The following is a 26,748-nucleotide window of genomic DNA, read 5'->3' on the forward strand; positions in this document are numbered from 1 at the left end:
TGAGATTTTCAGAGGTTTGAAGGAGGGGATAACTGGGAGAATGCTGGGCATTTTTGGCAAGCTCTTTCCTATGTGCAGTCGGTAGTCTGGCTGCCTCCCAGAAGACAAAATGCTAATTTCAGTAATATTTAATGTAGTGTATATGAATCCATGGGAGTGTAATTAATTGCCTAATTCATATTTCTAATCCAGAATTAAATGGGACTTTATACCTGTGATAATCTAAAGTTGTCATGCTTTGTGCATTAAAAGTATTGCTTTTCTTATGTAAATGTAATGCTAGCATTTCCATCCCAAACAATCAGAGGAGCATGGAAAGACCTACAAGGTATAATATACATACTTGTGTTGTGTGTAGAAACTGGGGAACTAGTAGTTTTCTCCCTTCGTGTTAGATCTGACTGGTCTTAGCAGCATTGCTGCTGTAGAAAGTCATAGTTTCTTTTTCTCTAGACTTCCACTAGATAAATTTGTTCTAACTTGTGTCCTGCAGCTCCCTATGAAACATTGATTTGAGTCTTTGAGTTTCTACTTTGCTAGAAAGAATAGCACTCCTAGGGTGACTCCCTTATTGTTGTATTTATTCTCTTTCATAGAGTGGGTTACAATGGTGAAAAATTTGGTATTAATTTGATGTTTAGCAGTAAATATTGCAGCTCAGTCATATATGCCTTGATCCCTTCCCTACAGAGACACTAATTTCAGCCAGTTTCATCAGCTAAAAGAATGCTCCAGTCCCTTGGTTAATGCAAGCGGATGGAGTTCCTCTGGCTTCAAATACATTTGGACTAGTTTGAGGACCCCAATGGCTGTGTCTTGTAGTGTAATTTCACATGCTGCAGCTTAAACTTGTAACACTTTTTGGTGCTTTCTAGAGAGACCCTGTCCTAACTGATTTTTCTTTTACCATTTTTTTAGCAGGTTCTCTGACTGGCAGCCCTCACCTTTCAGAGCTTTCCATCAATTCCCAAGGAGGACCATCAGTGGCAAACATGTCTTTATCTCCAAACTTGAGCCCTGATGCCAAACAGTCATCTCCCTTGATCAGCCCTTTGCTGAATGACCCATCGTGCGTCAGGACTGATGATGAGGAAGAGGTCAAAAGAAAGGTAAGGCAGAGGCAGTTGACCTGAGCTCTCTTTTCCACGTTGTGTTTACAAGGAAAGTGGTAAAACACTGTCCTAGGTTGCCCAGAGAGGTGGTAGATGCCCCATCCCTGGGAGACATTCAGGTCCAGCCTGGGTGGGGCTCTGAGCAACCTGATCTAGTTGAAGATGTCCCTGCTCATTGCAGGGGGGGTTGCACTAGATGACCTTTGAAGATCCCTTCCAACCGAAACTATTCTATGATTCTATGTGTTGCAACTACTGCTGTTTGTCAAAATTAATAATATTTAGACTCCCTGGAGCTTCCCCATCACAGACCCACATAGGTAACTTGAATTGGGTCACTTGGTATCTGCTTTCCTTGGTCACAATGCATCCAAGAGCATCCCTGTTCTCCTGAAGCCAAGCTCACAGTTTGAAGCAGATCAGTCCAGAACCAGAGAACTGCTGTAGCTGTGGGCTCTGTGCCCCGGATTCATCCTCCTGAACAGAGGTGTAGGAGTTAGTGGCACCAGCCCCTCTTGGAGCAGCAGAGAGAAGACAGGTAGCTCTGTGTCCCTAAGGTTAATGTGGAATAAATCAGGGCTAGACCTGTACGTTGCAACCTTAAGAGCTTTTTTTGACAGCATCTCCTATAAATCTAGCTTATCTTTAAGGGCTGGAGGTATTTTTTTGTAACAGAACAGTGAACTCCAGTGCCTTATTGTGGGGAAAACTTCCAGGCAACAGAAGGAAAAGGAACAGCACTGAACCTGTGCAGAAGTGTCCAGCCCAAGCTCTCCAGGCTGTCTCTGCTGGGAGCACCACTGAGAGTGTTTGGTTGTGGGCATAGAAAACGCTCTCGTTGAGCCACAGCCTCCAGCATTCAGCTGGGAATGGTTGGCTCAGCCCTGCCATTACAGCAAAGCCATAAGGGAGCATCACATCCAAAACTACTTTTTGAACACAGAAGTGATTCTGTCTGAGCCAGGGTGTTCTGGGTGTCTGCTGACTCATATTTCCTGTGCTGCTGGGCAGTGTGGGGGTTGCTCGTGTCCTTCTGTTGCCTGCTTTTTCTCCTGAGCTTGGAGGAACTCAGATGGCTTTGCTGGAAAGTGGGAGTGTGTGTAAGGAAGATCTCTCTTCCCACTGTGCATAGTTAGCAAGATACATGAGAGATATTTGAGAAGAAGAAAAGCCAAGAATCAGTTAGTAGACTCATGATTCTCTGTCAGTCTGAGTTACAGCAGCCAGTGACGGCTGTAGCTTTTACCAGCTGATGATGGTTCCCCTGGGGTTGTCTACTGACTGGGAAGTGCCCACACAGTCTCTCCTTGCATCCCTTTCTAGTGCATCCTCTGTATCCTTGATCTTCAGTAAGGCAATGTAGAAGCAAAAGATCTATGGATGTTTTGCTCTTCCTTTTTGCTTCCAGAGCAACACAGAGCAAGATCAGTTAGAATCCTCTGGCTCTTCAGAATTAAGGGGTCAAAACCACTTTTTCCTCTTGGTTAACACAGGAAGATTTGTTGTTTGTTTGTTTGTTTGTTTGTTTTTATTCCTGAAATTTGAAATCTGTAGCCTATCCAAAAATCCTTCCCCTTTCCCACTGTTAGGTTGTCTGGCCACACTGGGAAAATCTTACAGGTTTGATTTTATGTTGGGTTGTTGTTGTTGTTGTTGGTTTTGTTTTGTTTTGTTTTTTGAGAGAGAGTATTTTTGCTGTGGATTCCTACCCTGACGATGAAACTTATAATAATCAGATAGTAATTTCTGTCATTTTGTCATATGGTTATCTGGCCTGCAAGGGATTTCTTTATGAATTTCAGAATATGTCCTGCTCCAGATACGTGAAATAAACTGAAAGGAATATCAGTGCCCCAAAGCTGTAAAAAAAAGGTCTCTCAAGAACCCACAGAAAGTGCTTGTTCTCTTGTGTTTGCAAGGACGGATTGTTTGCAAGGCTTAGGAATGTTCAGGCATGAGTCAGTAACCACAAGCAAGGGTCACTAGTTTGTAACTCTCTTGGTGATTGTCGTCTGCAGTTCTTTTCCTACAGAAAGCAGCTCCATAAAAGCAGATGAAAACCTAATGTGTTTGCAATTTGCAGAAATTCCCAAGTGAGAAAGCTTACTTCATTGCGAAAGAAGTAGCAACCACAGAACGAACATACCTGAAGGACCTTGAAGTCATCACATCGGTATGTTTACTTGAGCATTACTCATAAACATGTGAAGCTCTAGACAGCAGGAATATTTTGTCTGCTCCATTTAACATCTTAACTGTTTCATGCTACTTTTATATTCTGCACTGTAGATATGTTCTGCAGTGTGCAGGAGTACAGCTCTAGGGAGGAAATAATACAAAAAGCAGAAAGTGCAGATTTGCACTGCGGTTAGTAACATACACTACAAAACTGTATCAGGTTGAGGGACTTGGGACACAGTTCAGTTATTTTTTCTTGCTCTCATACTTTGTGGTTGTAATTACTAAAAATGCCTGTGGGTTTTCAGTGGCTTCTCTTAAAACTGAAGTAGCTCCCGAAGGGGGACATATAAATGTTTTCTCCTGGATTGAATGCCCTCCTTTTAACATGAAATGTGGAGTACCTCTTTGAATTATTCTGGTTTTTCAGACAGTGAAATGGTCTGCTAAATGAGTCATTAATCTGTAGCATCTCAACAGAGTTTGATTGTTAAAATCACCACAGCAAATATGTGCCTTTTTTTGCACGACCACCAGTAATCTTGTTTAACTTCCAAGAATAATGTGTGCAGGATTTGACCTTAAATGACAATTGTCTGTAAAAAGGCACTGGATCCAAAACCTCTCACAGTATTCTAGCAGTGCTGCCAGCTCCAGGTCTCCCATCTCTTTAGTCACCCAGTGTGTGAAACGCGGCGAGGTCCATTGCTACCTCCTGCATCAAGTGCTGTGGTAAGGAGGACATGCTGCTGGGAAGAGTCTGTTGTTACAAGCTGGGAATCAGGGAGAGACACCTTCTCCCCAGCTTCTCATCTGTTCTGGGAGCCCACATGGCAGACACAGTTGATCTGACACCAACTTAGACAGGGCAAATGTTGGCTGGAGCAGAATGGTCCTTACAGGCAGCCAGAGGAAATGGCCTCTAGTTGCACCAGGGGAGGTTCAGATTGGATATTGGGAAAAATTTATTCACATGCAAGGTTATCAGGCGTTGGAACAGGCTGCCCAGGGAAGTGATGGAGTCACCACCCTGGAGGTGTTTAAAAGATGTGTAGATGAGGTTCTTAGGGACATGGCTTAGTACCAGAGTTAGGTTATGGTTGGACTCGATGATCTTGAGGGTCTCTTCCAGCCAGAATGATTCTGTGATTCTAAGATGGCTATGGCTCCACCACCTTCTTATGCTGGCTTTCTGGGGAGCCCAGGCCAACAAGGGAAGAGACCAGGTTCTGTGAGATGGTGGTTGTTGCTGCAGTCTCCACAGCAGATACGCTGTTTTCATCTTCTGTTTCACTCAGTGGCTGCAGAAACAGAAAGTTTTAGCTCTTCAGAGAGGCCACCCTGGCCTTTATTCTTTTGTTAGGCAAATTTGAATTTTCTGTGTCACAATAGGCATAAAACTGGCTCTTAGCTCGTCATCAGGCTCATCAGCCGTGCCCTACAGCTGTCTGACACAGAAAGCCACTGGGAGTGAACAGGTAGCCAGTGTCATTGGAAAAGGTAGAAGGATTGAGTGTCACACATTAATTTTGAGACTTGGGAGGTGTGCAGTTCTTCATCCTTAGCTGTGCTCAGTGCAGAAATAAAGCTGGGCAGAGGGAGGCTTGGGAGGGTTCTCTTTTTATCCCAGATCTGGGTCAGCTCCAGCTGATGCACTGTCAGTCAAGACTTCTGTAACAACCTTCTATGGTCCCAACAACCTTCTAGGCACTGCTGGGACATGACCGGAGATAGCTGGGACCCCTCAGGGCAGTAAGAAGGAAATAGTGTCACCATGTCAAAGATAATAGTCTGTGCCACCTTGGCAAGCCCCCTAGTCCCATGGCTTTATGTCACCCATAGGTCTATTAGGGTGAAATAAAGAGAATATGGAGCAAAATTAAGCAGGATCCTATTGCCATCTTAACAGTGTTTGGCACTGACCCTTCTATTTTCTGCTACTACCGTCTTGTCCTGGAAGTGCAAAGTACCATCCCTCTACTTGTTCACATTGCAAAGTGCATGATGTTGTCTATCTGCACACGACAATATGGGCTTGAGAGTTTACTGTACTAGCTCCTGTCAAAAGGATTTCAGACAGAACTGAGCAAAAGAAAATACAGCTTTTTTTGGTTTGGTTTGGTTTGGTTTGTTTTTTACTGGAATGTGTACAAGTATTGCAATACTCCTTCTCTTGCATCTACAATGGTTGCAAATTTACTTTATATTGATCCCAACCAGTTTTGGCTTGAAAATAATTTTGAAGATTTGATCAGTGGTGGCAAAGGGGAAGGGAATTTCTCTTTCAGCTAGGCAAGGCCTGACTGCTGATAAAAACACCAGTTCAGCATGTAGGAGTGTCAGGGCTAGCCTGAGTTGTATTCCTGGTGCCAGCTAAATAAGGTCCTTGCCTGGGTTTGGTGTATTTGGGTTCATTGTACGAAGACAGCAAATGATCATACCTGCTGCATTCCACTCCTGATGATTTTGCTTCTTTGTTCTTTGTAGTGGTTTCAGAGTGCAGTGAATAAAGAGGACTGCATGCCTGAAGCACTGAAAAATCTCATTTTCTCCAACTTCGAACCTTTGCACAAGTTTCACACTGGTTTTCTCAAGGAAATTGAGCAGAGACTTGCTCTGTGGTAAGATTGTTGTTTGTTATTTAGCTGTGTTATTTCAAGCAGTTTAGCATTTTTGCATTCCCTTTTTTCTAACTCTTTGTGATCTACTGTAGTGATTCATTTGTGAAAGTCACAGATGTTGACTGTTAACAGACTGGGCATATTGAATCATACTTTGTTCATGTTTACTCACCAAGCTCTGTTGTTCGAATATCTCAAGTCAGGTACAGACATATACAAATGAGATAATAATTCTAGATGAAGCTGTCCCTTGCCAAATGTCAGTGTTTCTATATGGCAGCTCTTCTGAAAAAACACATTGCAAGCAAGGCTTATCAGTAATAAAGAGGGGACAGCAATGAACCAAGTCCTGTTTCTGTCGAACAGGTGTAGGCTGGGGGGCATTTCAGAGACCAGCTTCTCATGCCGCAGCACCGCAGCTTTGGCATTCTCAGGGTCTGCAGTGCACTCTACAAATTGACAGACTGTTGGAAGAGGACACTGAGCTTAAAAAATCATCCATCATTAGTATAATAGTGACATTTTTGTGAAATAACTATGAAGTGAGTAATTCTTCCCTGGTAGGGCTCTTAACTCTGTTTATTTGACCACTGATATCTGAGCAGAAGCAGCGCACAGAAGCCCTCTCCTTTCTCTGATTAGACCTGTCTGGACTAGATTGTCATGCTCTGTGTAGGCATTTTTTGGTAATCTTGAGTGCTAGGAGCCCAGCTTTTCCATTTTGGTTAGAAAAGTGACAATGGAGAGCAGAGCAGAGCAGGCAGGCCAGATGAGTGCTAATCAGTTGAATGCCTCCTCTAACTAATGAATCAAAACAAAAGCAAAACACAGTCTGAGAGTGTGTGAGCTTAGCTCTTGTGACTTGACGAGCAAGGTCATTGAATGAGAGCACAACACATTGCAGACTAGTGCTATCCAAACCCAGCCTGCACAGTTCCAGAATTAGCGAATATTTTCTGGGGAGAGGGAAATGTCACGCTGCCTCTTAGAGCTGACATCTTCACTGAGGACTCTGTGGCTTATGGTTCACATAAGGTTATTCCCAAGGCAATGTGCTACACGGCAACTCTGCCTGTATCTCCTTTTTTAAATTGGGCTGCTACTGTTTTAATCCAGTTGGGATTTTTACTGGTGTTAATTGCTTTCCAGTGAGGAGAATGTGTTGCAGGTGCTCCAAGAAGGTTCTTTTGAATGTTATAAAATAGTGATTGTTTTTTCAACTATGTTGTAGGATGGGGTTAATCCCCAACTAGTTAGGGTGAAGGGTGCATGGTGAGAAAAGGAAAATTTATGCAGTTAATAAAGGGCCAAGTTCTGCTCTGATCTGGTGAGCTTGGTGGGTGCTAACTCCTAGGGTGCATGTTGAGATGGAGATTCCCCCCATATCCTCCTGGTTACTGGTGACATTACAGGTAGATACCAACCTCTTGTTCAGGTGTTGTTTTTCAAAACTTGCATGATGTTGCAATAACAGCCTGCTGTGGAAAGGTAGTGTTGTACTAAGTAAGGGGAATTATGTTAGAAGACAAAAAAAAAACTTTTGGGCTTTTAGACTTCCGAAGATCTTATTTTGTTTCTCCAAGTTAGATTTTTTTAGAGCTGAATGAACTTTTTGTTTTCCAGTTTTAGCTTGTGTTGGAGGCTACAGTTTTACAGAGCAGTATATTGTATTTAAACTGCAGGTACTACATGATATAGAGAACTGATCTGCTACAAAGTTACTTTGCAATCCCAATTTGTTCAAAAATGTTCTGCTGAGGTAACTGTGCCCCAGTAGGGCACCTCATTCTGAATTTGTCAGCTCAGCTATTGCATGTCCTTCCACTTAGTGTAAAGTCACCGGGAATTCTCTGTTGGATGCTCTGATGCATTTGACAGAGACGTAATCATGTTCCTGCCCCTGGTCTGCATCTAGTTTGCAACCAACAGCGTGGGTTTACCTAACATAATACCACTGGTGTAGACAGTGTTTGTTTTTCAGGTTCTGGAAGATTTGAAAATGTGCCTCAGGAAGGGAGGCAGATTTGCTGGCAGGTGTTGTTTTGGAGGTGTTGCTGTTTTTATAATAAAACCACAGATGCCAAGATAAGCTGCAAGCAATAAACTCCATCCTATAGGGATTACTGTTTAATTAAACAGTGACTGTCAAAACCAAAAAGCCCCTCAGCATATAGAAGAAGCTGGTGGCACTGAGTAGGGAATTTCTTCAGCAGTGTGGTCAGGATCACTTAGCTCAATGCTACTGCCAAATGCAAGGTCTTGCATGTGGGTCAGGGGAACCCCTGGTATCAATACAGGTTGGGGGATGAAGGGATTGAGAGCAGCCCTATGGAGAAGGACTTGGGGGTACTGGTGGATGAAAGATTGGACATGAGCTGGCAATGTGCACTTGCAGCCCAGAAGGCCAATTGTATCCTGGGCTGCATCAAAAGCAGCGTGGCCAGCAGGTCAAGGGAGGTGATTCTGCCCCTCTGCTCCATTCTGGTGAGACCCCACCTGGAGTCCTGTGTCCAGCTCTGGAGCCCTCAGTACAGGAAGGACATGGACCTGTTGGAGAGGGGCCAGAGGACGACACAGAAATGATCAGAGGGCTGGAACAGCTCTGCTGTGAGGACAGGCTGAGAGAGTTGGGGTTGTTCAGCCTGGAGAGAAGTCTTCAAGAAGACCTTATTGTGGCCTTTCAGTACTAAAAAAGGGGCCTGTGAGAAAGATGGTGACAGACTTTTTAGCATGGCCTGTTGTGACAGGACAAGGAGTAATGGTTTTAAACTAAAGGAGGGGAGGTTGAGGCTAGACATGAGGAAGAAATTTTTTACACTGAGGGTGGTGAAACACTGGCCCAGATTGCCCAGAGAGGTGGTAGATGCCCCATCCCTGGACACATTCCAGGCCAGGCCAGGCTGGATGGGGCTCTGAGCAACCTGATCTAGTTGAAGATGTCCCTGCTCATTGCAGGGAGGGTGGACTAGATGGGCTTCAAAGATCACTTCCAACCCAAACTATTCTGTTATTCTGTGATGATACTTCTGTCTTTGGCCCTGGGTGGTTGGAAGCCAGTGGGCTTTGCCTGTGCTCCCCGCCATGGAGCAGAGCACTGCTCAGCCCCTGCACCAGCTGTGTGCCTCCTCATGGGCCGAACTGTGCCACTGATACTGCTGCAGGCAGGATTCAAACCAACTCATTTGAATCTGATTCTTCTATCTCAGCTTTTTCAGATTTCCAGGCAGGGGGAGAGGGTAGAAGGTGGGATGCTTGTCCTGAGACATAAGCGTGCTCTGCATTCATCAGAGGGTGGTGTGTCCTGCAGAAAAAAGGGGCCTTTGAGTGGAAGATTTGTGGACTTCATCAAGCTACTGGAAGCCCCTAGATACCCAGGTGTGTTGTGGGAGCTTGTCTGAGAGCAAGAGCCTCCTACAACCAGTCGTCTGTGAGTAGGATGCTGGGTTTTATCAACTTAAAGAGCAGTTCAGTCTGCTCACTCTGCCTAGACATCCATGTGTTTGTCTAAGGTTTGTTTCAAACCTTCATGCTGTGTGTTGGAAGCTCTTATGGGAAGCTATTCCCTGGTCTCTTAAGACTTGGATCATGTTGAAGCTGATGCTCTGCAAAAGAGCTGCGAGGAGAGCAAGGCCAGGGGAGGTTCACGCATAACAATTGTTAGATGGCTCAGTGCTTTTAATTTGCTAAAACATGTATAGGCTTTTAGTATTTGGCTCAAAGAAGCTCAGGTTGTGCACATTATTAAAATCATTTCTGATTTGCTTGGAAGCTTCTGAGCTGTTTGAATCTGCCATCAGAGACAGGCTGTTTGTTACTGAACATCTTAAGGGCTGGTATCCTTTTGACCCAGTTATAGATTCTGGCAGGTCTTATTTGTTTCTTCACACAATTCACCCATTTTTCTCTTTAGTGCTGCATTTCCTAAGAGTGGCAGATCTCAGTGTCTTGTCCACAGCGAGAAAGTCTTTAACAAGATGTGAATTGATGCTGACACCAATAGCCAACTGCAGGATATAGGAAGCTGCTGCATTTTTCACAGCCAAAGTTTCTTTCTGGCCATGAAACTGAGCAGCTTCACGGTGTTTTTATTGCACAGCACCCTAAGATCAGTCATACCGTGTGCCAGAGGAGGTTTAGGCTGGACGTTAGGAAAAGGTTCTTCCCCCAGAGGGTGGTGCAGCACTGGAACAGGCTCCCCAGGGAGGTGTCACGGCCCCAAGCCTGACAGTGTTCAAGAAGAGACTGGACAAGCCCTCAGACACATGGTGTGAACTGTGGGGTTGTCCTGTGCAGGGACAGGAGTTGCACTCGATGATCCTTGTGGGTCCCTTCCAACTCAGGACATTCTGTGATTCTGTGTTTCTATACCATGCTCTGGTCAATCTTTCTGCCCTGCCTGTGATGTTGCTGGGTCTATGGAGCAACCCATGAATCTCACTCTTTGCCCTGACTGTGCTGAGCCCTCTGTTCACGAGACTGACTGTGTTCCTGCCACAAAATGAAAATACCCCACTAGAGGCCCTGTGGTTTCAGGTATGAGAGGATGACCTTTAGTGGAGGCAGTCAGACAGCAAGGGAGGAAGAAGGGGAAAGAAGCTGCCTGAGGCTGGAGAGGTGACAGTGCACATCAGGCTCTCTGTCCTCTTAGGAAGTACCAGCAGAGGTGCACACTGGTCCTGGTTTGCAGGGCTCATCCACGTTGCTCCTCAGCAAGGCTTTGGGTGCAAGATCAGGAGTTCCCAACTTTTTTTGCTGGGAGGAGATGTGGGAGGCTTATCTCGGTGATTCAAAGCTGACTCCTATTTCCCAGGACCTGGAAGGCAAGAAGTAAGAGGTGTGGGCAGTGCAGGCAGAGAAGGAATTGCTTTATTAGCATCTGACCAGTTGAATCTGAGAAGTCAGTTTGGTTTCGGTCCTTCATTTATCTAAGCTGTTTAAAAGGCTGTTCATTTGGGCCACAACCACCATTTTCCAGCCAAAAAAATTGAGCTCATCTTCCCACACCCCTTTACATGTTTGTATTAGAAGTTTCCAAACTGGTTTCTATAAATTCTGAGAGAAGGTGGCAAATGGAGAACCGTAAGTTTCCTCCCTTGGTCAACCACTATGCCCTGCAGAGACCAATGCCAGGGCAGGCCAGGATAGCCATTTCTGCCCTAGGAAACCGTATCAGGTAGTGTGAATCTGCATTTTGGGCCTTATCCATGTGCTAGGAAGAGAAAGTATTACATACTTTCCAGAAATGCAGGCGGACTCATCTTCTGCCAGGGAAGCCAGTAATTTGGCTCCCATTTCACAGGCACTTCTGAGGAAAGCTGCTACGTGGTACTACCAGATGTGGCTGAGAAAAGTGCGGCTGGTAATTTGCAAAAAGGAAAAAAAGCTCTTAAATCTTAGCATATGAAAGGAGAAGGCTCAATCAGGATTCATAGAAGCCAGTTTGAAAACCTTTAATGAAGAGCACTCAGGGAGGTGTAGGAAGATGAGCTAAATGTTGATTTATTAACCATTTTTTGTTTGGGAAGTAGGACTTGCGGTCAGGAAGAACAGCCTAATAAACAGTTTACATAAACAAGGCAGCAATCCTTATCTGCCTTCTTACATGCACGAGTGCTGACTGTTCAGCTGGTTCTGCATGCCTAGTGAAGAGGGATGAAGAGGACAATTTCTAAAGTGCCCTTGTCCTACGTACATAAATGAAGTATATATTGTAGTATGAACCTCAGAGACACACAGTGTGGATGCTGAAAGAAAGACATGAAGAGGAGCTTGGTCCCACTGCATTGGCCTCGCTTTTGAGAGGTGTGACAGTTTACATTGCTGAAACCATTTTTGTGTAGTTCGGGGGATTAGAGCCGTGCTACACCCAAATAAATTTGAAATCGTGGGAGAGAAGCAGCTGGTCTAGGATCCAGTAGTCACAACCAGAGCCATGGTACATTCATCTCTGTGGCTCTCCTGATGGGATGTGCCCAGGGTCGTCTCTGAGGAGGTTCCACACCAAGGTATGAAGTGTTGTATTTTCAGTGTCTTTCCATGCGATGGTGCTACTTGCTTTGTTCTCTTACTGTTTGAAAGCATTACTGACGCACTCTTGCTGTAGATTGGGCTTCTCCCACAACAGAAATAGCCAGCCCAAAGTCTTTAAATGTGTCCACGCTCCCCTAAGGCTTGGTGGGACTCTGGGAAGCTCTGATGGCTGCAACAGGACATTATTAGGTTCTGAGCAGCTTTTCATGCCCCACTTACTGCTGAAAGGACAGCTGCAGCATCAGCTGGAATGGACAGGGCAATAAGAGGCACTGTGTAATAGTAGGGTGTGAGCAAGAAAGAGGGTGTTTTGCTTTTATCAACTCTTCCAGTTACAGAGTGTTCCTCTTCTTTAAAAGGCAGTTGTAATGGTGAATATTTAAGGTATTTCTTAATATTAGAACTTCAGTTAAAAAATCAAAAAGTGTCATAAAAATCTTAAAAAAACAGAAGTGTCTAAGTGTTCGAGACAAGCTACAGTATCCAGGAGGGAGATGCTGTTCCTCAGCACATAACAGAAGGTCACACACCATAAATATAATTTGCTGCAGCTGATTTTTTTTTTTTTCTTTTTTTTACTACAATTGAAGGGCTGCAGTCAAAGTTTTTTATGTTTACCTGGGGAAAACAAAAAATCTTGAGATACCTTTTCTCTCCCTCTTTGCCTTCCCACCGTCCCCATCACATTTCTATTCCTTGTTCCTTCTACTGGCATTCCTGGATGATTGAGTATAGTATGGGCCGACTTGAGATTTCTTTTCATTCATTTTTCACTGATGGACACATAGAAGTTTATGTAATTTGAAAATCCAACATAGCTGCTTGCATAGTCACAGTAAGTCAAGCTGGTAGCAGTTTTTAGTTATATATAAGGTAGTGTCTGATTTTCCTTATCAGGTATAAAAGTTGGTCTTCTCCTCTTCGCTTTCAGTAGCACACTTGCATTACGGTAAAAAGGAAGGAACTATTTGGAGAAAAATTATAGAATAATATCTCCGCTATTCAGCATGGTTTTCAGTGACTTTAGACCTCCCTACACAATGTCAGTGGAGTGAGGGCACATTACATAGGAGAAAAGCAGCTCCTACATCTTCTATGGTCATAAATCAGCTCCTGATGAAAATTTCTAAGAGCCTCGTCCCTGAGCTCTATCCATTGTCATTGGCAGATAGATGCCATGTTCAAACAGTGACCCGTGAAAAACAGAAGAACAATTTAGCCATCGATGCACAACAAATGAGCAGCTTCTTCCCGCCACCAGCAAGCTGAGTGTTGTTATTCAAAAACACACCGCAGGGAGAGTTCTCTGCTGCTCTGCTTTGAGCTGTCGAAACAGTAAGACACCATCTGATGGGTCTGGTGTTTGGTTTTTATTTTAATATTCTTTGTGTTTGGATGCTCTTTTCTTGGGGTTTCGTTTCTTCTTGTTTACTTGAGATTGGTATGTTCAGGAGCTGGGGAATAGGGCAGCATAGCGTTGGGGTTCCTCTGGAGTTGCAGCAGAGAGCTGGGGTGGTGTAGAGGATGGGGTTCAGGAGATGTGAAGCCACCACGTTCCCCCATGCCTGGCTTCAGCCATCCCTGTCCCTCTCCCTCTGCCTTGGCTCCACACTGCATCCTGCATGTGTATGCACCATTCCCAGTGTGAAGATCACCTTTTTTGCAAGAGGCTGCATTTGCATGGAAATAAATAACCAAAGCAGGGAGAAGAGTCGAAATAAGGAGCCATCGCTTTTCTAGATTTTCATAGGGTTTTGTTTCTTCCAGCAGTGCACATCAGCCTGCAGCACAGGTCATCTCTGTCTCGGGCTGAGGCCTCTGGTACAATTCAGCTCAGCCAGCAGCTGGAGAGAGGCTGTTGCTTTTGGGGAACCCCTTTCTCTCCCTCTTTGTCACCCGGCCAAGATGACAAGAGGAAATGGTCTTAAGTTGCACCAGGGAAGGTTCAGATTGGATATTAGGAAAAATTTACTCACAGAAAGGGTTGTCAGGCATTGGAACAGGCTGCCCGGGGAAGTGGTGGAGTCACCATCCCTGGAGGTGTTTAAAAGATGTGTAGATGAGGTTCTTAGGGACATGGTTTAGTGCCAGAGTTAGGTTATGGTTGGACTCGATGATCTTGAGGGTCTCTTACAGCCAGAATGATTCTATGATTCTGTGATTCCATGCAGAATACAATTTGAAAGCTCTCAAACTGTTAAAAAAAGCCTCAGACCAGTCTGTGGCCAAAGCCAATGAAGGGGAATGTTCCTGATGCTTTGCATGTGGCTGATGTGATGAGATGCTGTGCAAGCAGTCAGTGCTGGCTGTGCTGAAGAGGGGCCAGGGGGTCAGCTTCTAGGAAATAAGGACCTGACTGTTCAGTGGACAAGTGCACTAAATATTAGCTAAAGTTCACAAAGTCAGTGGAAGCGCTTCACCGTGACTTCAGTAGGCTTGGGGTCAGCCTTTGAGTAGCTAGCTAGTAAATAAGAAATTTGCAACAGGTATTGGAGCCAACCTGTATTGTAGCCTTGAGATCAGAAAAGCAATTTCTGTTTAGACATAGCAGTCTGTAATGATGTACTTAATATTTATCTTGGCAGTAAATCGGAAAGGTACTGAACTGCTGAAATCCATTAGATTAAATCAAATGTAGAGGCACAAAAAAAAAAAAGGATCCAGGCAATGCCATAGAGTTAGAGAATAACACGTAAAGCAAGAATTCTTCTAGAGATAATTATGGAATACCACGTCGTTGCTGCCAGCAGCACAAATTCATCTGGCTTTGACATTTCTGGGGTTGTGTGAAGCAGCACAGCGTGAACTGTTTGGGCTGGGATGCTGCGTGCTGGCTGCATGGGCAAAGGGCGACTTTTCCGTGCTCTCTGCTACTGCCTTGGACTTCACATGGTTGTGGTTTTCAGCTGGGGGCACTGATATGCACTGCTTGGGGCAAAGCTTTAGTGTCTGGACAGTTTAATTTACAACCTCTGGGAGGAAATCTTAGTGGGGAGAGCTGCTGGATGGGAAGGGGAAGGTGGGGAACAGTATAGTGGGGGGATGATTTGGCAGACAGAGGCTTCCTGGAGAGAGAAATTGGGTTTTTATCCTCAGGTAATGTGGAGACTGTAATATTGTAAAAATGTCCATACATTCCTCTGCTATTCCTTGCAATACAGACCATTTCTTGGGCATGATTCTGGTTAGACATGAGAAAGAAATTTTTTACAACACTGGCCCAGGTTGCCCAGAGAGGTGGTAGATGCCCCATCCCTGGAGACATTCAGGTCCAGGTTGAACAGGGCTCTGAGCAACCTGATCTAGTTGAAGATGTCCCTGCTCATTGCAGGGGGTTGAACTAGACAACCTGTGAAGGTCCCTTCCAACCCAAACCATTTTATGTTTTTGACTATGCCAGTGTTTACATAATGTAGTGCTTTTGCAAAACTGGTGATGCTAATTCAAGTTATCATTGACACAACCCAGCTTTCTACCGTGGTGTAATCTTTGGGTTCAGAAAAAAATATTTAAAATCTTGTCGAGAACTGTATTTTTCTTGCTTAAATAGGCATGTGAGTGCCTGGGAGACTTAACACAACAAGAAATAATTAAAGGCAGCCTATGAAACTGGATATTGTTCAAATGAATGTGGAGTAATCCCTTGTTTATCAACTGCGTCTCCTTATCTGCTGAAGGGTAAAATAGATGTTACTGTGTAGTACTCATAAACAGTGTCCTCCACATTTCCCAGTTAGAAAAGCATGCAGAGAACTTATCCAGCATGAACCATAACTACTTAACTTCACAAAACAAAATATATGTCTGAATATGCATCTATTCATGTAATAATGTGCATCCTCTATGATTTGGTCAGTGTGGGACCTCTGGCTAAATTGCTGGGACTAAGGAATGCAGAGACTTACCACCTGGTTGTCCATTTGTTTTTTTCACTGCACACAGAATTTTCCTGTAAGTGTGAAATACTGCAAGTGGATGAAAAACAATGTATCTATTTAGTGGTAACACAAAACAGAGGTCTTGTTATCCTTGGATTCATTTGTAGTTTGATTGTATTTCTGTCCTCTTCCAAGGTGGTGCATTTCTTTGGCTGAATTGCAGGTGCTCACACCAGGACTGGATCTGTCTCCCAGTACTCAGATGTGGGAATTGAGCTGAATGTTAAAAATTGAGGACAGCACATAAAAAGCCACACTGCAGGAAATTTGGATGCAGTATTAGAAGCTGGAAAGGGGAGGGGGACAGTGCTTCTCCCCACATTCCCCCTGGTGATTTTCTTTTGAAAACCTACCTTGGTTGGAACAGATCTGTAACAGTTTAGGTTCTTCTCTTAAGGATTTTTCCTCCTGTGTTTTCTAAAAGATGTGATTGGATTCAGCCAGACTGTGGTATCCCTGCTTGTCTTGCACATGGATTTAGAAGCAGGAAGATCTTTTTCATCAGGAGTTGGGTTTCTCCCAAACGAAGCACCCACCCAAGTGCAGCTGGCTGGGTGGGAGGGAGCAGTTTGCATTTTAAGTTCCCTGCCAGTATGTAACATTTATGAGTCAAACCCAGATGCTGGATGCATTTTTTTTTATGTCCCACTGTCCCTTGCACAAGCAGAAAGCTTTTCAGGGGAGGAACAATGGCGGGTCCTGTGGTGGGGTACAATCCTTGTTTCTGAACAGAATTGTCCTTCTGCTCTAAGCCCACATATTGTCATGGGATTTTGATGTCTTCCTTTTTCTCAGCTCATTTCCAGCCTTCTCTGGTGTGTCTGAAAATGCTAGCAATTCTCTTTAAAAGTCTAATCCCTTCTGTTAAAAGCCTGACCTCTCTGTTGTCAGGAGTGCAAGAGGGGCTGGGTGAAGGTTGTACCGTAGCTGGGAATTACGTGTCCATCAGGAAGATTCTTCTAGCGAAGGAGCATGGGGGTCAGGATTTTACAAGAAATGAGCTATTGAGTTCCTTTCTGTGCTTGTAAGTGATTATGCGATTTTATTGCATGACTGAAGTGTGTGATATTTCTGTTGCTGACAGGGAAGGCCGCTCTAATGCTCACATTAAAGGAGATTACCAAAGAATCGGAGATGTTATGCTAAAGAACATTCAGGGTATGAAGGTAGGAATGATCCTCTAACTATTAAGCTTTGACACGGATTAGAATTGCTGTGCTTTTCATTTTCATATGATGTTGCCTCTTGTGCTGCATTTTGCCAATTGTAATCAAAGCTTACGCTGTAGAAGTTGCATTTGATGAAGCATCAAGTGTTTGGTGAGACCTGAGATTTCAGAATTGCTAGCTGATTTTAAATTGTCCAAGCCCCTTTCCTTGATCCCCTCTCCAAATGTAGGAACAGCACACAGGAACATTTCCTGTTCCTTTTTTTTTTTTTCAAATATTATCGCAATTTGTATGGTTGAAGAGACTGTTCAAACACTTGAGTGTGTCTACTTGTACATGCAAATATAAGTGTTAAGATATTGCAGGAGTAGCAACCATAAACTGGATATTGACTTGATTTGGGAAACTTATGTTTGTGCACTATGGTTCCAAGTTAGATTAAAGGCTTTTGAAGAAATGCGAATAATTGCCTTTGATCCCTTTAAAGTTAACAGCAAAGATACATGTATGAACTGTGAATCTAGGTGTAACGTTCAGCAGACTTTGCATCTATTGTTAGTCTGGCCAGAGTAGTACTTTTGATGCTCCATGTTACTGAATGAACAGCGTGGAAGGCAGCACAGGAGCCTGTGAAAACCCTACAGACTATTACAGTACGGATAGGTAACACATAGCTCACCTTATTAATGTGTCTGTGTATCCAGGTAAGTGTGTGGCAAAACACGGCACTGCACCTTTCACAGGTGGATCTCCAAGTGCTTTCGAAACCATCATAAACCTTTCTTTGGTGATTGCCACTTGAGCCTTCTGTAGTTTGTAAATGCAGCGACCTTGAGTCCTTGGCTGGAGGAGGAAGGGCAGTTAGACTTTACAGCTCTCCCGAGACATTAGTTAGTACTAGGCTTATCTAGGACAGAGAGGGATGGAGAGAGGTTAAGTGATGTGCAAGTGATTATACAGCAAATCAGAAAAAGAGAACGCAGAAATCTTGATTCACAGTTCCCAGCACAGTCAGCTCTGTCACCAGTAAGGTGACCTTACCCTTTCTACAGTGTACTGAGCAAGAACTGCCTTTTCCCCTCGAGACACAATTCATAGGCATTGGAAGGAAGTCAGGGGAGTTTTCTACCTCTATCCCTGGTCTGAAGAATTGCACACCTTTTCACTAACAGTTTGGGGAATCTCAGCTTCTAACAGAGTCTGCTTCTGCTCTTGGTACCTTGCAACATTAAATTGTCTGTCCTTCACTGTCCGCACGTCCTTCTGTGGCACTAGCTTAGTGGCAGCATGCAGTCCTCACTAACTTAGGCCTTTTGATGTGCATTCACCTTCACCATTCTCCCTTTCGTGTTAGATGATTTTTGAGAACCACCACCACTGGTAAGCACAGATACATGGAGGAAGGAGGCAAAACACAATTTGACTCAATGGCACAGGAAACAACAGAGTTAGTAGAAACTCCACATATTTATCGTGAGACCTGATTAAAAGACCTGAAAACAGATACTCCTTGTTTAATTAATGTAGAAAGGAAGTTAAGAGCAAGTAATTAGTGGGCAGCTTTTGTAGCAGTCCAGAGGGTCTGCTGTGTCTTTGCTGGAGTTACAGGCTTGTAAAATGAACATGCAGTGTATGGAGGAAGCTGCTTGGCTGTAGGGAAGGCGTATTTCTGGTAAGGATGTCACAAATCACAGGAGAGCGGCAGTTGATTGGAAATGTGTCAAAAACCAGGAACTTTAGAATAGGACAGACTGTCTTCTCAAGTCCATTCAACATACGCGTTCAGTTTCTTTTTGTTGCTGGTTAATATTCTGCCAGGTACTGGAAGGCTTTTTTTTGCTGCTCGAAGAAGCTCTGTGCATCCTGAAGAACTAGTTTACCTTTGCAAAACACAAATGAATGTGTTAACTGTTCAAAAAATCACTGCCGAATTGTTTTAAATGGGAGTCATGAATGTGTGTGGTACTGAGACCTGAATGAGGTTACATGTTTCTCTCAAACCTCATTGACTTGCTGGTATGTAATTCCCCTGCTGCCAGTGGGATCAGACTGCATTAAGGAGAAGAGGATGTAATCCAAGGATGAAGAACTCTAACACACCCATTTCTGTCGGACAACTCCTCTGTTTTTGCATTTGTTTGGACTCCCGGGAGATGCAACTTCTCATTAATAATAGGGGAGCAGAAGCTAGAAGTCCATTTGCCTCCATTTCAGTTCCCCAAAAGCACTAAGGGAACTGGGGCAACTAAATCGCTTCATCCTCTTAGAAAATTCCATTTTGTTTCCTAGCTCTGCATTCACATTTTCTCTCTCTCTCCCCATTGCACCTACTTGCATGGGCTGTGTTCATGTCGTCTCCTGGCCTTTGGATGTCTCACTGATATCAGACTTAGTTTTGTTTACTCATGTGCTTTTGTTTTACGGGGAATGTGGCGGGGGGGGGGGGGGGCGGGGTGTGTACTTCGGATGAGTAATGCCACTTCTCATCAAGTGAATATCAGAACCATTGTATTGTACAGCAATTTTGTTTCCAAAATCCCAACTGCTGCGCTAGGTGGATTTTTCAATTGGAATAGGTTTGGGCTGAGTCATGTCTCACAACGATTGCTAATAGCTCTGCCGCATACTTTGTCTTTCTTTGTGCCTATAAGCAACTGACAGTTCACCTGTGGAAGCACAATGAGATTTTAATTGAGTTGGAGAACAGTATCAAGAACTCCCGCAAGCTGGAGACTTTTTGCAGGGATTTTGAGCTACAGAAAGTCTGCTACCTGCCTCTCAACACCTTCCTTCTCAGACCTTTACACAGGCTCATGCACTACAAGCAGATAATGGAGAGGCTTTGCAAACACTACCCACCAAGCCACACGAACTTCAGGGATTCAAGAGGTAAGTGGGAGAAAAGACACCAGTTCATGGCATCCAAATCTGTTAGAGGTGCGTGACTGTGCCAACAATTCTTATTAAGCCTACATTGAAAGAGACCTGAGTTGCAAAATCAAGTGCTCAGAAGACCAGACATGGTAGGATTAAGGTTGCTCTTGTATACATACACATTATGCCACAGTCTGTACAAAGACTTGGAAGAGAAATCTGCTGGGGGTTATTAAACACACAGAGATGACGTGCAGTTCAGGAAGTCACTTGAACTGAAAACAGATGGGAGGTTGAGAGCAAGCATGGGGAAGGTACCATATGTGCTTGTCTTGCGCGTAGCTCTCCCTAGAGATGTGCTAGGAACACAGGATACTGGCCCAGGTGAGCCCTTGGTCTGACCCACCATGGCTGCTGTTATTATGTCTTTTAAGTGCTATTTGCCTTTTTTCCAGACATACAGTTTGCTCTTTTACTGTTTCCATGATTTGTTTCAGGAACTCAAAGCTGCCACTGTGTTTTTTTTTTCCAAATGTGAAGAAGTTTTCCTCCTGTAGTCTGAACTCACTGCCTGCTGTTTCTTAATCATAGAACCATAGAATACCAGGCTGGAAAGGGACCTCAAGGATCAATGATTTTGGATTATTTGTTTTCCTCCTTTCTTGCCTCCATCCCCACCCCCATTGTTTGCTGTCTACATTAAAGATAACTGTGTTATCTGTACAGTGAGCACTCGGTGCAGATACATGGGAGGATTTGGGGAGGGAGCAGTGCTTGGCATGAGTGCTTCCAGCTGTAAGTTAAGCTGAGTGAGCTGCCTAAGTCCCCTTAGATGCCATGTGATGAGACCCACAGCAGACAATGCACAAAATGTGGAGGTGATTTGACTTGTAGGGATAGGAAATGCCACAGAGGTCTGTGACACTGAGGTGCTGCGTGACACTGGTGTTTGTCAAATGTAGCTACTGCCTGAATGCTCTCAAGGAATGCAGCAAGTAGCACCATCGTTTCTTTTAGCCAAGGCTAGATGATGAGGATGATGTGTCCATTCCCACCTCCCCAGAGGGTGCAGGTTTGGCTCCTGCTCCACTTTTGAAATGGATTCAAGGGTGAAAATAAGAGAGCATGAGAAAGTGTGACTCAGGGTCACTGTCGCTCTGGAATCAGTCTCTTACTAACGTGTTTGCAGATTTTTGTTAAAGATCAGAGCACAAAGGAAGCAAAACCAACATAAGCTATGGCTGTGAATCCCAGCAGAGAGCTCAGGTGTCCCACTAACAGCTGGATGAACTGCATACTGAGCAATGGTGTAAGAAAGAAGAACCACTGTTACTGTTCTCTTGACTATTTTTTAACAAAATGGGCAGTAACTGCTCTTCTAGCACTAAAGTCAGTCAAACGGTGTGTTCGGCCCATTCAGAGACTGCCCATTCATTTAGGTGCATCCAGGTTGATGCTCACATACCTGATGGCACAGGGAGCCAGTCCATGAGCAGGTACCCCAGAAAAGACCAAGTGGGGAAGTGATTTTCAGCCAGATTCCCTGATGTGACTTACTGCGTTGTTGACACAGCAAAAAGACAAGACACAGGAAGCAGCCTGCACTTGATTTGGCTTCTGCTGCTGCAGAGTGGGACTTCCTAGTGCCATCTTCCTCTTGTGTTCCACCTGATCCTTCACACAGCAAAATCCCCTTCGACAATGGAGATTTCACTTAGGAAAATCACTCCCAGGTGTTAGGTCACTCATTGTCCATCGTATCTTGGGAGAGAATGAAGTAGAGCAGTGGTGGGAGTTGGTGACATGCAGCCCTTCCTGCTGTTCTTATTGCTGGGACTGAGGACAAACCCCAAGGTTAGAGGTTTGACCATCTGAGATAGTACAGTAAATGACGCTACTGTTTCTGGTGTTTCAAATATGTGTGTTGCAGGCTGTGGAAAAAATTGCATTTTTTCTCAAGCATAGAGAAGATCCCTAGATTAATTGGAGGTGTAGGAAATGAAGTCCTTTAGGAGAATTCATTTGTTGGTTCTCTGAATTGACTCAACTATTCCTACAAGGTTTCTGTGGCTAAAATTGAGCAAACACCTGGCTGAGGAAATAGACTCTCTCTTCATTACAATGCTCCATCCTCAGTAAAACAAAGTCCAGAGTTTGTGCAATTTTCAGTCTGTCCGTGTGGGTTTACACTGTGAGGGAAAAGGGTAACTCGAAGTAGTTGGGGGAAAATAGTAAAACAAAGCTTGAGTGCGGGGCTGCAGACAAAAGCCATCTTCCTTTTTTGAACATTCTTGTAAGTTTTTAATAAAGCATTTAATGTTTTTGTCCATCTAGCTGCTTTGGCTGAGATTTCTGAGATGGTGGCTCAGCTCCATGGCAATATGATAAAGATGGAGAACTTCCAGAAGCTTCATGAACTCAAGAAAGACTTGATAGGCATAGACAATCTGGTGATCCCAGGAAGGGTAAGTAGCAGAGTTGTGATCAACACCTGATACAATTTCAAAGCATGAGGTATGTTTTAGAAACCTGTTTCTTAGGAGTAGCTGTGGCATTGCTTTTCCTCATGCGCACCTTTTTCTCTCACCAAAAACTCAGCAAATATAAGTATAATAATATCATAGAAAACAGCAGCCTTCAAAGCGGGAAGAAGCAATCATCTTTATTACCTTTTTACTGATTTTATTAGATTTATCTTATGTGTAGATTTGGATGGTTGTGGGCAATTCCAAACATCTGTTACAACAGAGGCGGTAAAAATGTAATATTTATCACAGTGTTCAGAGCTTGAGCAGGTGCACATTTCCTGATTTCTTGCTGCCCTTAATTTTTTTTTCTAACCCTCGATGCTAGAGCATAGCAGATTAAAGGAAAGAAAGACATTTATGCTGGAAATCCCTCAGCCCTTTCACGATGCCTGGCTTTGAAACTCGTGGCCCTGGGGATGAGGAGTCTCTTTAGTCTACATGTAACGTTAGGCAATAATTTTTGAGACAGCGTTGCCTAAAGTAAACACTTTTAATTGTATTATAAAAATGCCAACATCTCTTTCTTACTTGTCGTTTTAAAAAAAAAGCCAAAACGGAATCTTATTTCAAAGCCTCAGTGTAGTCTTGTGCTTTTCTGTGTGCACATATCTCTGTGCAAATGCAGGAGTTGTCTATTGTTGAAGTAATTTTGTCCCCACTCCCCTGACTTTTGTGTGTAATATGCACAAACACCACTTGCAGCAACTGAGATGCTGGGGAAGATGCATCACTAAGTTGTTCTCATCCTTTATGCATTTCTGGGAAACAGCTTGGAAAAAAAAGATGAGTTTTACATCGGGCTGCAGACACAGCAGCGCTCGAACTTGCCACCCAGCCCTGACGCGCTCCTGCAGAATGGGGGAGGATTCAACCATTAGAAAAAAGGGTTTGGAGTTGATGTTCTGTCGGGAAGGCAGCATCAAGCGTGGGTTATTTGTCACTTTGTGGCTGTTCCCAGCTCACTTGCTTTGCCTCTTCCCTGCCTCCCAAGGGGCCACCATGGCTTGTGGCTCCTTCCAGCAACCCACAGACCATTCGCTTCCTTGGCAAGTCCCACAGAACATTTCACAGCCTGTGCATCTCTCTCTTCTATGACATTAAAATCTGTCATTGGTTGTCCCTGCTACCCTCTTCTATTTAAAGTCAGAGCAGTCTTCCTCTCCTACGAAGTTCAAGACAAAGGCAGATGAGGCGCGAGGTTGTTTGCCTGCCAAGGCAAAAAGCATTGGCCACCATGCTCTGGCACATCCAAGGTGTTGCAGCTCTCCAGCCCTTTGGCTGCTCTTCTCGCTCCATCTGTAGTCCCTGTGCCAGCGCAGGCTGGGCTGGGAGGCAAATACCACTGTCGCTCGTGTCAGGGCTTACCCAAAGGTGGCTGAACTTCATGTCTCAGAGGAGAAGCCTCATGTTAGGCTTTAGCTGTCCTAAAGGCGACTTTAGGTAACCATGCTCTTCGCATCGCTCCAGTCTGGGGCCTCTGCTGACACCGAGCTGGTTCCTACATTGGACGCTGAAACACGCTGTCGTCGGTCGTGCTTGCAGATTGCAGTGACCTGCAGCCTTCAGTGTGTGTGTTCGCACAGCACTTGCCCTGTTGTTGCTGAGCCTGCTAGTGACTGGTATAAATAGTAATTACAATTAATATTCTTTGGTGACCAACAACAGCTTCCAGTGGCCTCTCAGGTAACACAAGGTTACCATAGTGCAGGGATAACCACCCCTAGCTGCTTTTTCCAGCCCGTAGCCCTTACGCAGTGCAGGTGGGGGCACTGGACACACCACAGCAACCCTAAGGCAACCAGAGTGTCTCTCTGAACAGATTAATCTTTGACAGCGAGTTTATTGCTAAGCTGCAGGTGATTCTGATGCTTTATATGCCTTTTACATGTTCAGTTATGAGTAGAATGACCTTTGAAAGACTGTAATAAATAAATATAAACCTCTTGGCAGAAGCTGGAAGGAGTGACTGAAAAAATGATATTTTCATGGGTTTCAGATAAGTGGGAGGGTGAGTTACGGTATAGTTCACATGAAGCCCGGGAAATCCTGCATTTGCAAAGTTTCAGATGTGCTACTTTTCCTGTAATGCCATCCCTAAACATCCTTAAAGAGTTTGATCTGAATTAATGCACTGCATTATATGACACAGATGGTACTAGGATAACTCACACTGCCAGATGAATTTCCTTCTTTTTCTGCTGCTGATGGTGATGTTGATTTGTGCAGCTGATTATAGATCTCAGTGAAGAGCTGTTTATGCCATACACAAAACAGAAGTTCACCAGCAGCTAACCAGTAACATACAGGCCAACTTATTGTTAGTTTTTATGTCATTTGTAACATTAAAAATACTTATTCAAAACTGATGAAAGAGAGAGCTGTCTGAAGGAATCAGTGTTAGGTAAAGCAAATTTTGCTTAGTTAAATTTTCTGAACATGAATGAAACACTATTAAGGAGCTTTTCCTAAAGGCAGTTATGAGTGGAAATAAATTATCCTAGAAATAAGATTTTTAACATATTTAATAACGAAAATAAAGTCTTCCTGACTGATAGTCAGGTCAGTCCTATGACCAAGTAGTCATATTTATGTTTGCATAATAAAAAATGGTCATCATTTTTGCAGAAGATACATATTTGTTTTGTATTTATTTCCCACAGGAGTTCATCAGACTGGGCAGTCTCAGTAAGTTGTCTGGAAAAGGTTTACAACAGCGGATGTTCTTCCTGGTAAGCGAGAAGGCAGTTTTTCTTTTTATAATGAAATGTAACTATACAGAACTGTTAGGCAAACTGTTAGACACAAATTGTGAATTACAGTAAGTATTTTTAAACAGCGTTATTGAAGTTAACAAAATACATCGCCTATGTAGGTGGTTGTTAAGAACTTGTGTTCTGTCCAAACTCAATATTCTCCTTGTAACTGCTTCTTACAAAGATAGAACTATTTATTTTTTTATGACACTGTGAATATCACAATAAAAAAATACCTTCTAGCACATTGTCTTAAATAAAAACAGTCATTATAGAATGAACTGCAGCAGCAGGGTTAGTAATCATGTTCAGAAAAGAAGAGTGGCTCCTGGTGATATGAACGATAATCCACATCATGCTCTCAGGACACATTACAGAACCAAGTTTCTCCACAAACCATCCAGTTTCAGCCCACAAGGGCCCAACATGTTGACAGATCTGCCTTTACCGAGAGATGCTTTTTGGAGCCCTTGCACTGGGAGAGGTTGTCTCCTCCCGCCATCACTCACAGCATTTGCAGCTTACGGTGATCTCACTCAATCTCTGATCCACAAGAGCCGACGAGATGGTTCCTCCTCTCTTCTCTTGCTGAGTTACTGCCAGGTCCCCATCGTGCTGCTGCTCAGCCCTTGGTGCTGGGGCACTGGCGTGCCCAGCAGAGCCCACAGATTTTATAGTCCCCTGCTATAGGCAGAACATTAAGGAGTCAGTGCAGCACGGCAGGAAAATATCAGTACTTCCTTGGCTTCTTGTATGGAAAAGTTGGAAGACAGCAGGTGTGTAGAAAAGCTTGTGGGTGTGCTAGTTTTACAGGATGTTTGATGTTTAATCTTTCAAACGAGCCCAAGATATAATGTAACTGCTAAATCTACCTGGGTAGGATTAGTCTCTGCCTTTAAAAGTACTAAAGAGGAAGCCTAGTGAATATGGTGCCTATTTTATTGCATACCACAGTTCCTGTTCTGAGATATGATACTTCAATATTATACCCATATAAAACATTTAAAAATTGAGACTAGACTCTCAAGACAGTCAGGAGAAGTCTTTGGTCTGTCTCAAGCCCTGTTTTGGAGATAAAAATCCTGGATAAGTATTCTGGGACTCCAAATATGTGTGTAATCATTGGCAAAATTAAATCCCCCTCTAGTGGCGGATCCACATAACTTTGTGGATTACTGCTGTTGGATTGTAGATGTCTGTGGTGAGAGCTGTGTTTCACACCACAGAGTATGATTTTCGTGATGCAACTGTCCAGTTTGAGAAAAAAATCCTTTGGCCCAGGTGGCACAGTGCAAATGCGCCATTTGTATTATGGCAACAAAATGCAGGCGCTCATTTGACGTGCTTTTGACAGCTGCTGTTACACGCAGGAAGCTCTACAAATTGAGATACTTGGTCTCTTCACCTTGATGTTTCTAACCTAAAGCCATCATCCTTACAACAGGCCTCCCAGTTTCCTTCTGGTATGGGGAGTAACAGGCAGCCACTTGATTTGTAGCAGTTAGGTTGGACACACATCCCCAGGGCATCCTTGCTTATCTTTCC

The 26,748-nt window shown here is 43.9% G+C and overlaps 1 protein-coding gene across 5 annotated transcripts in view; it reads left to right on the forward strand.

Moving 5' to 3' along the window:
* The window catches only part of FARP1 (FERM, ARH/RhoGEF and pleckstrin domain protein 1), a 221,329-nt gene that overhangs the window by 185,569 nt on the left and 9,012 nt on the right, over positions 1-26,748 (forward strand). For 3 of the 5 annotated variants that reach the window (XM_071806878.1, XM_065829736.2, XM_065829734.2), the window contains exons 14-20: positions 919-1,109; positions 3,196-3,285; positions 5,778-5,911; positions 16,964-17,045; positions 19,700-19,937; positions 22,257-22,387; positions 25,111-25,179. In XM_071806878.1, the coding sequence (XP_071662979.1) occupies positions 919-1,109; positions 3,196-3,285; positions 5,778-5,911; positions 16,964-17,045; positions 19,700-19,937; positions 22,257-22,387; positions 25,111-25,179 (935 nt within the window). The remainder of the gene's footprint in view (positions 1-918; positions 1,110-3,195; positions 3,286-5,777; positions 5,912-16,963; positions 17,046-19,699; positions 19,938-22,256; positions 22,388-25,110; positions 25,180-26,748) is intronic. The other 2 variants (XM_065829735.2, XM_065829737.2) reach the window with 1 other exon arrangement.

This window comes from Patagioenas fasciata, chromosome 1 (genome assembly GCF_037038585.1).
Source record: "Patagioenas fasciata isolate bPatFas1 chromosome 1, bPatFas1.hap1, whole genome shotgun sequence".
Taxonomy (NCBI): domain Eukaryota; kingdom Metazoa; phylum Chordata; class Aves; order Columbiformes; family Columbidae; genus Patagioenas; species Patagioenas fasciata.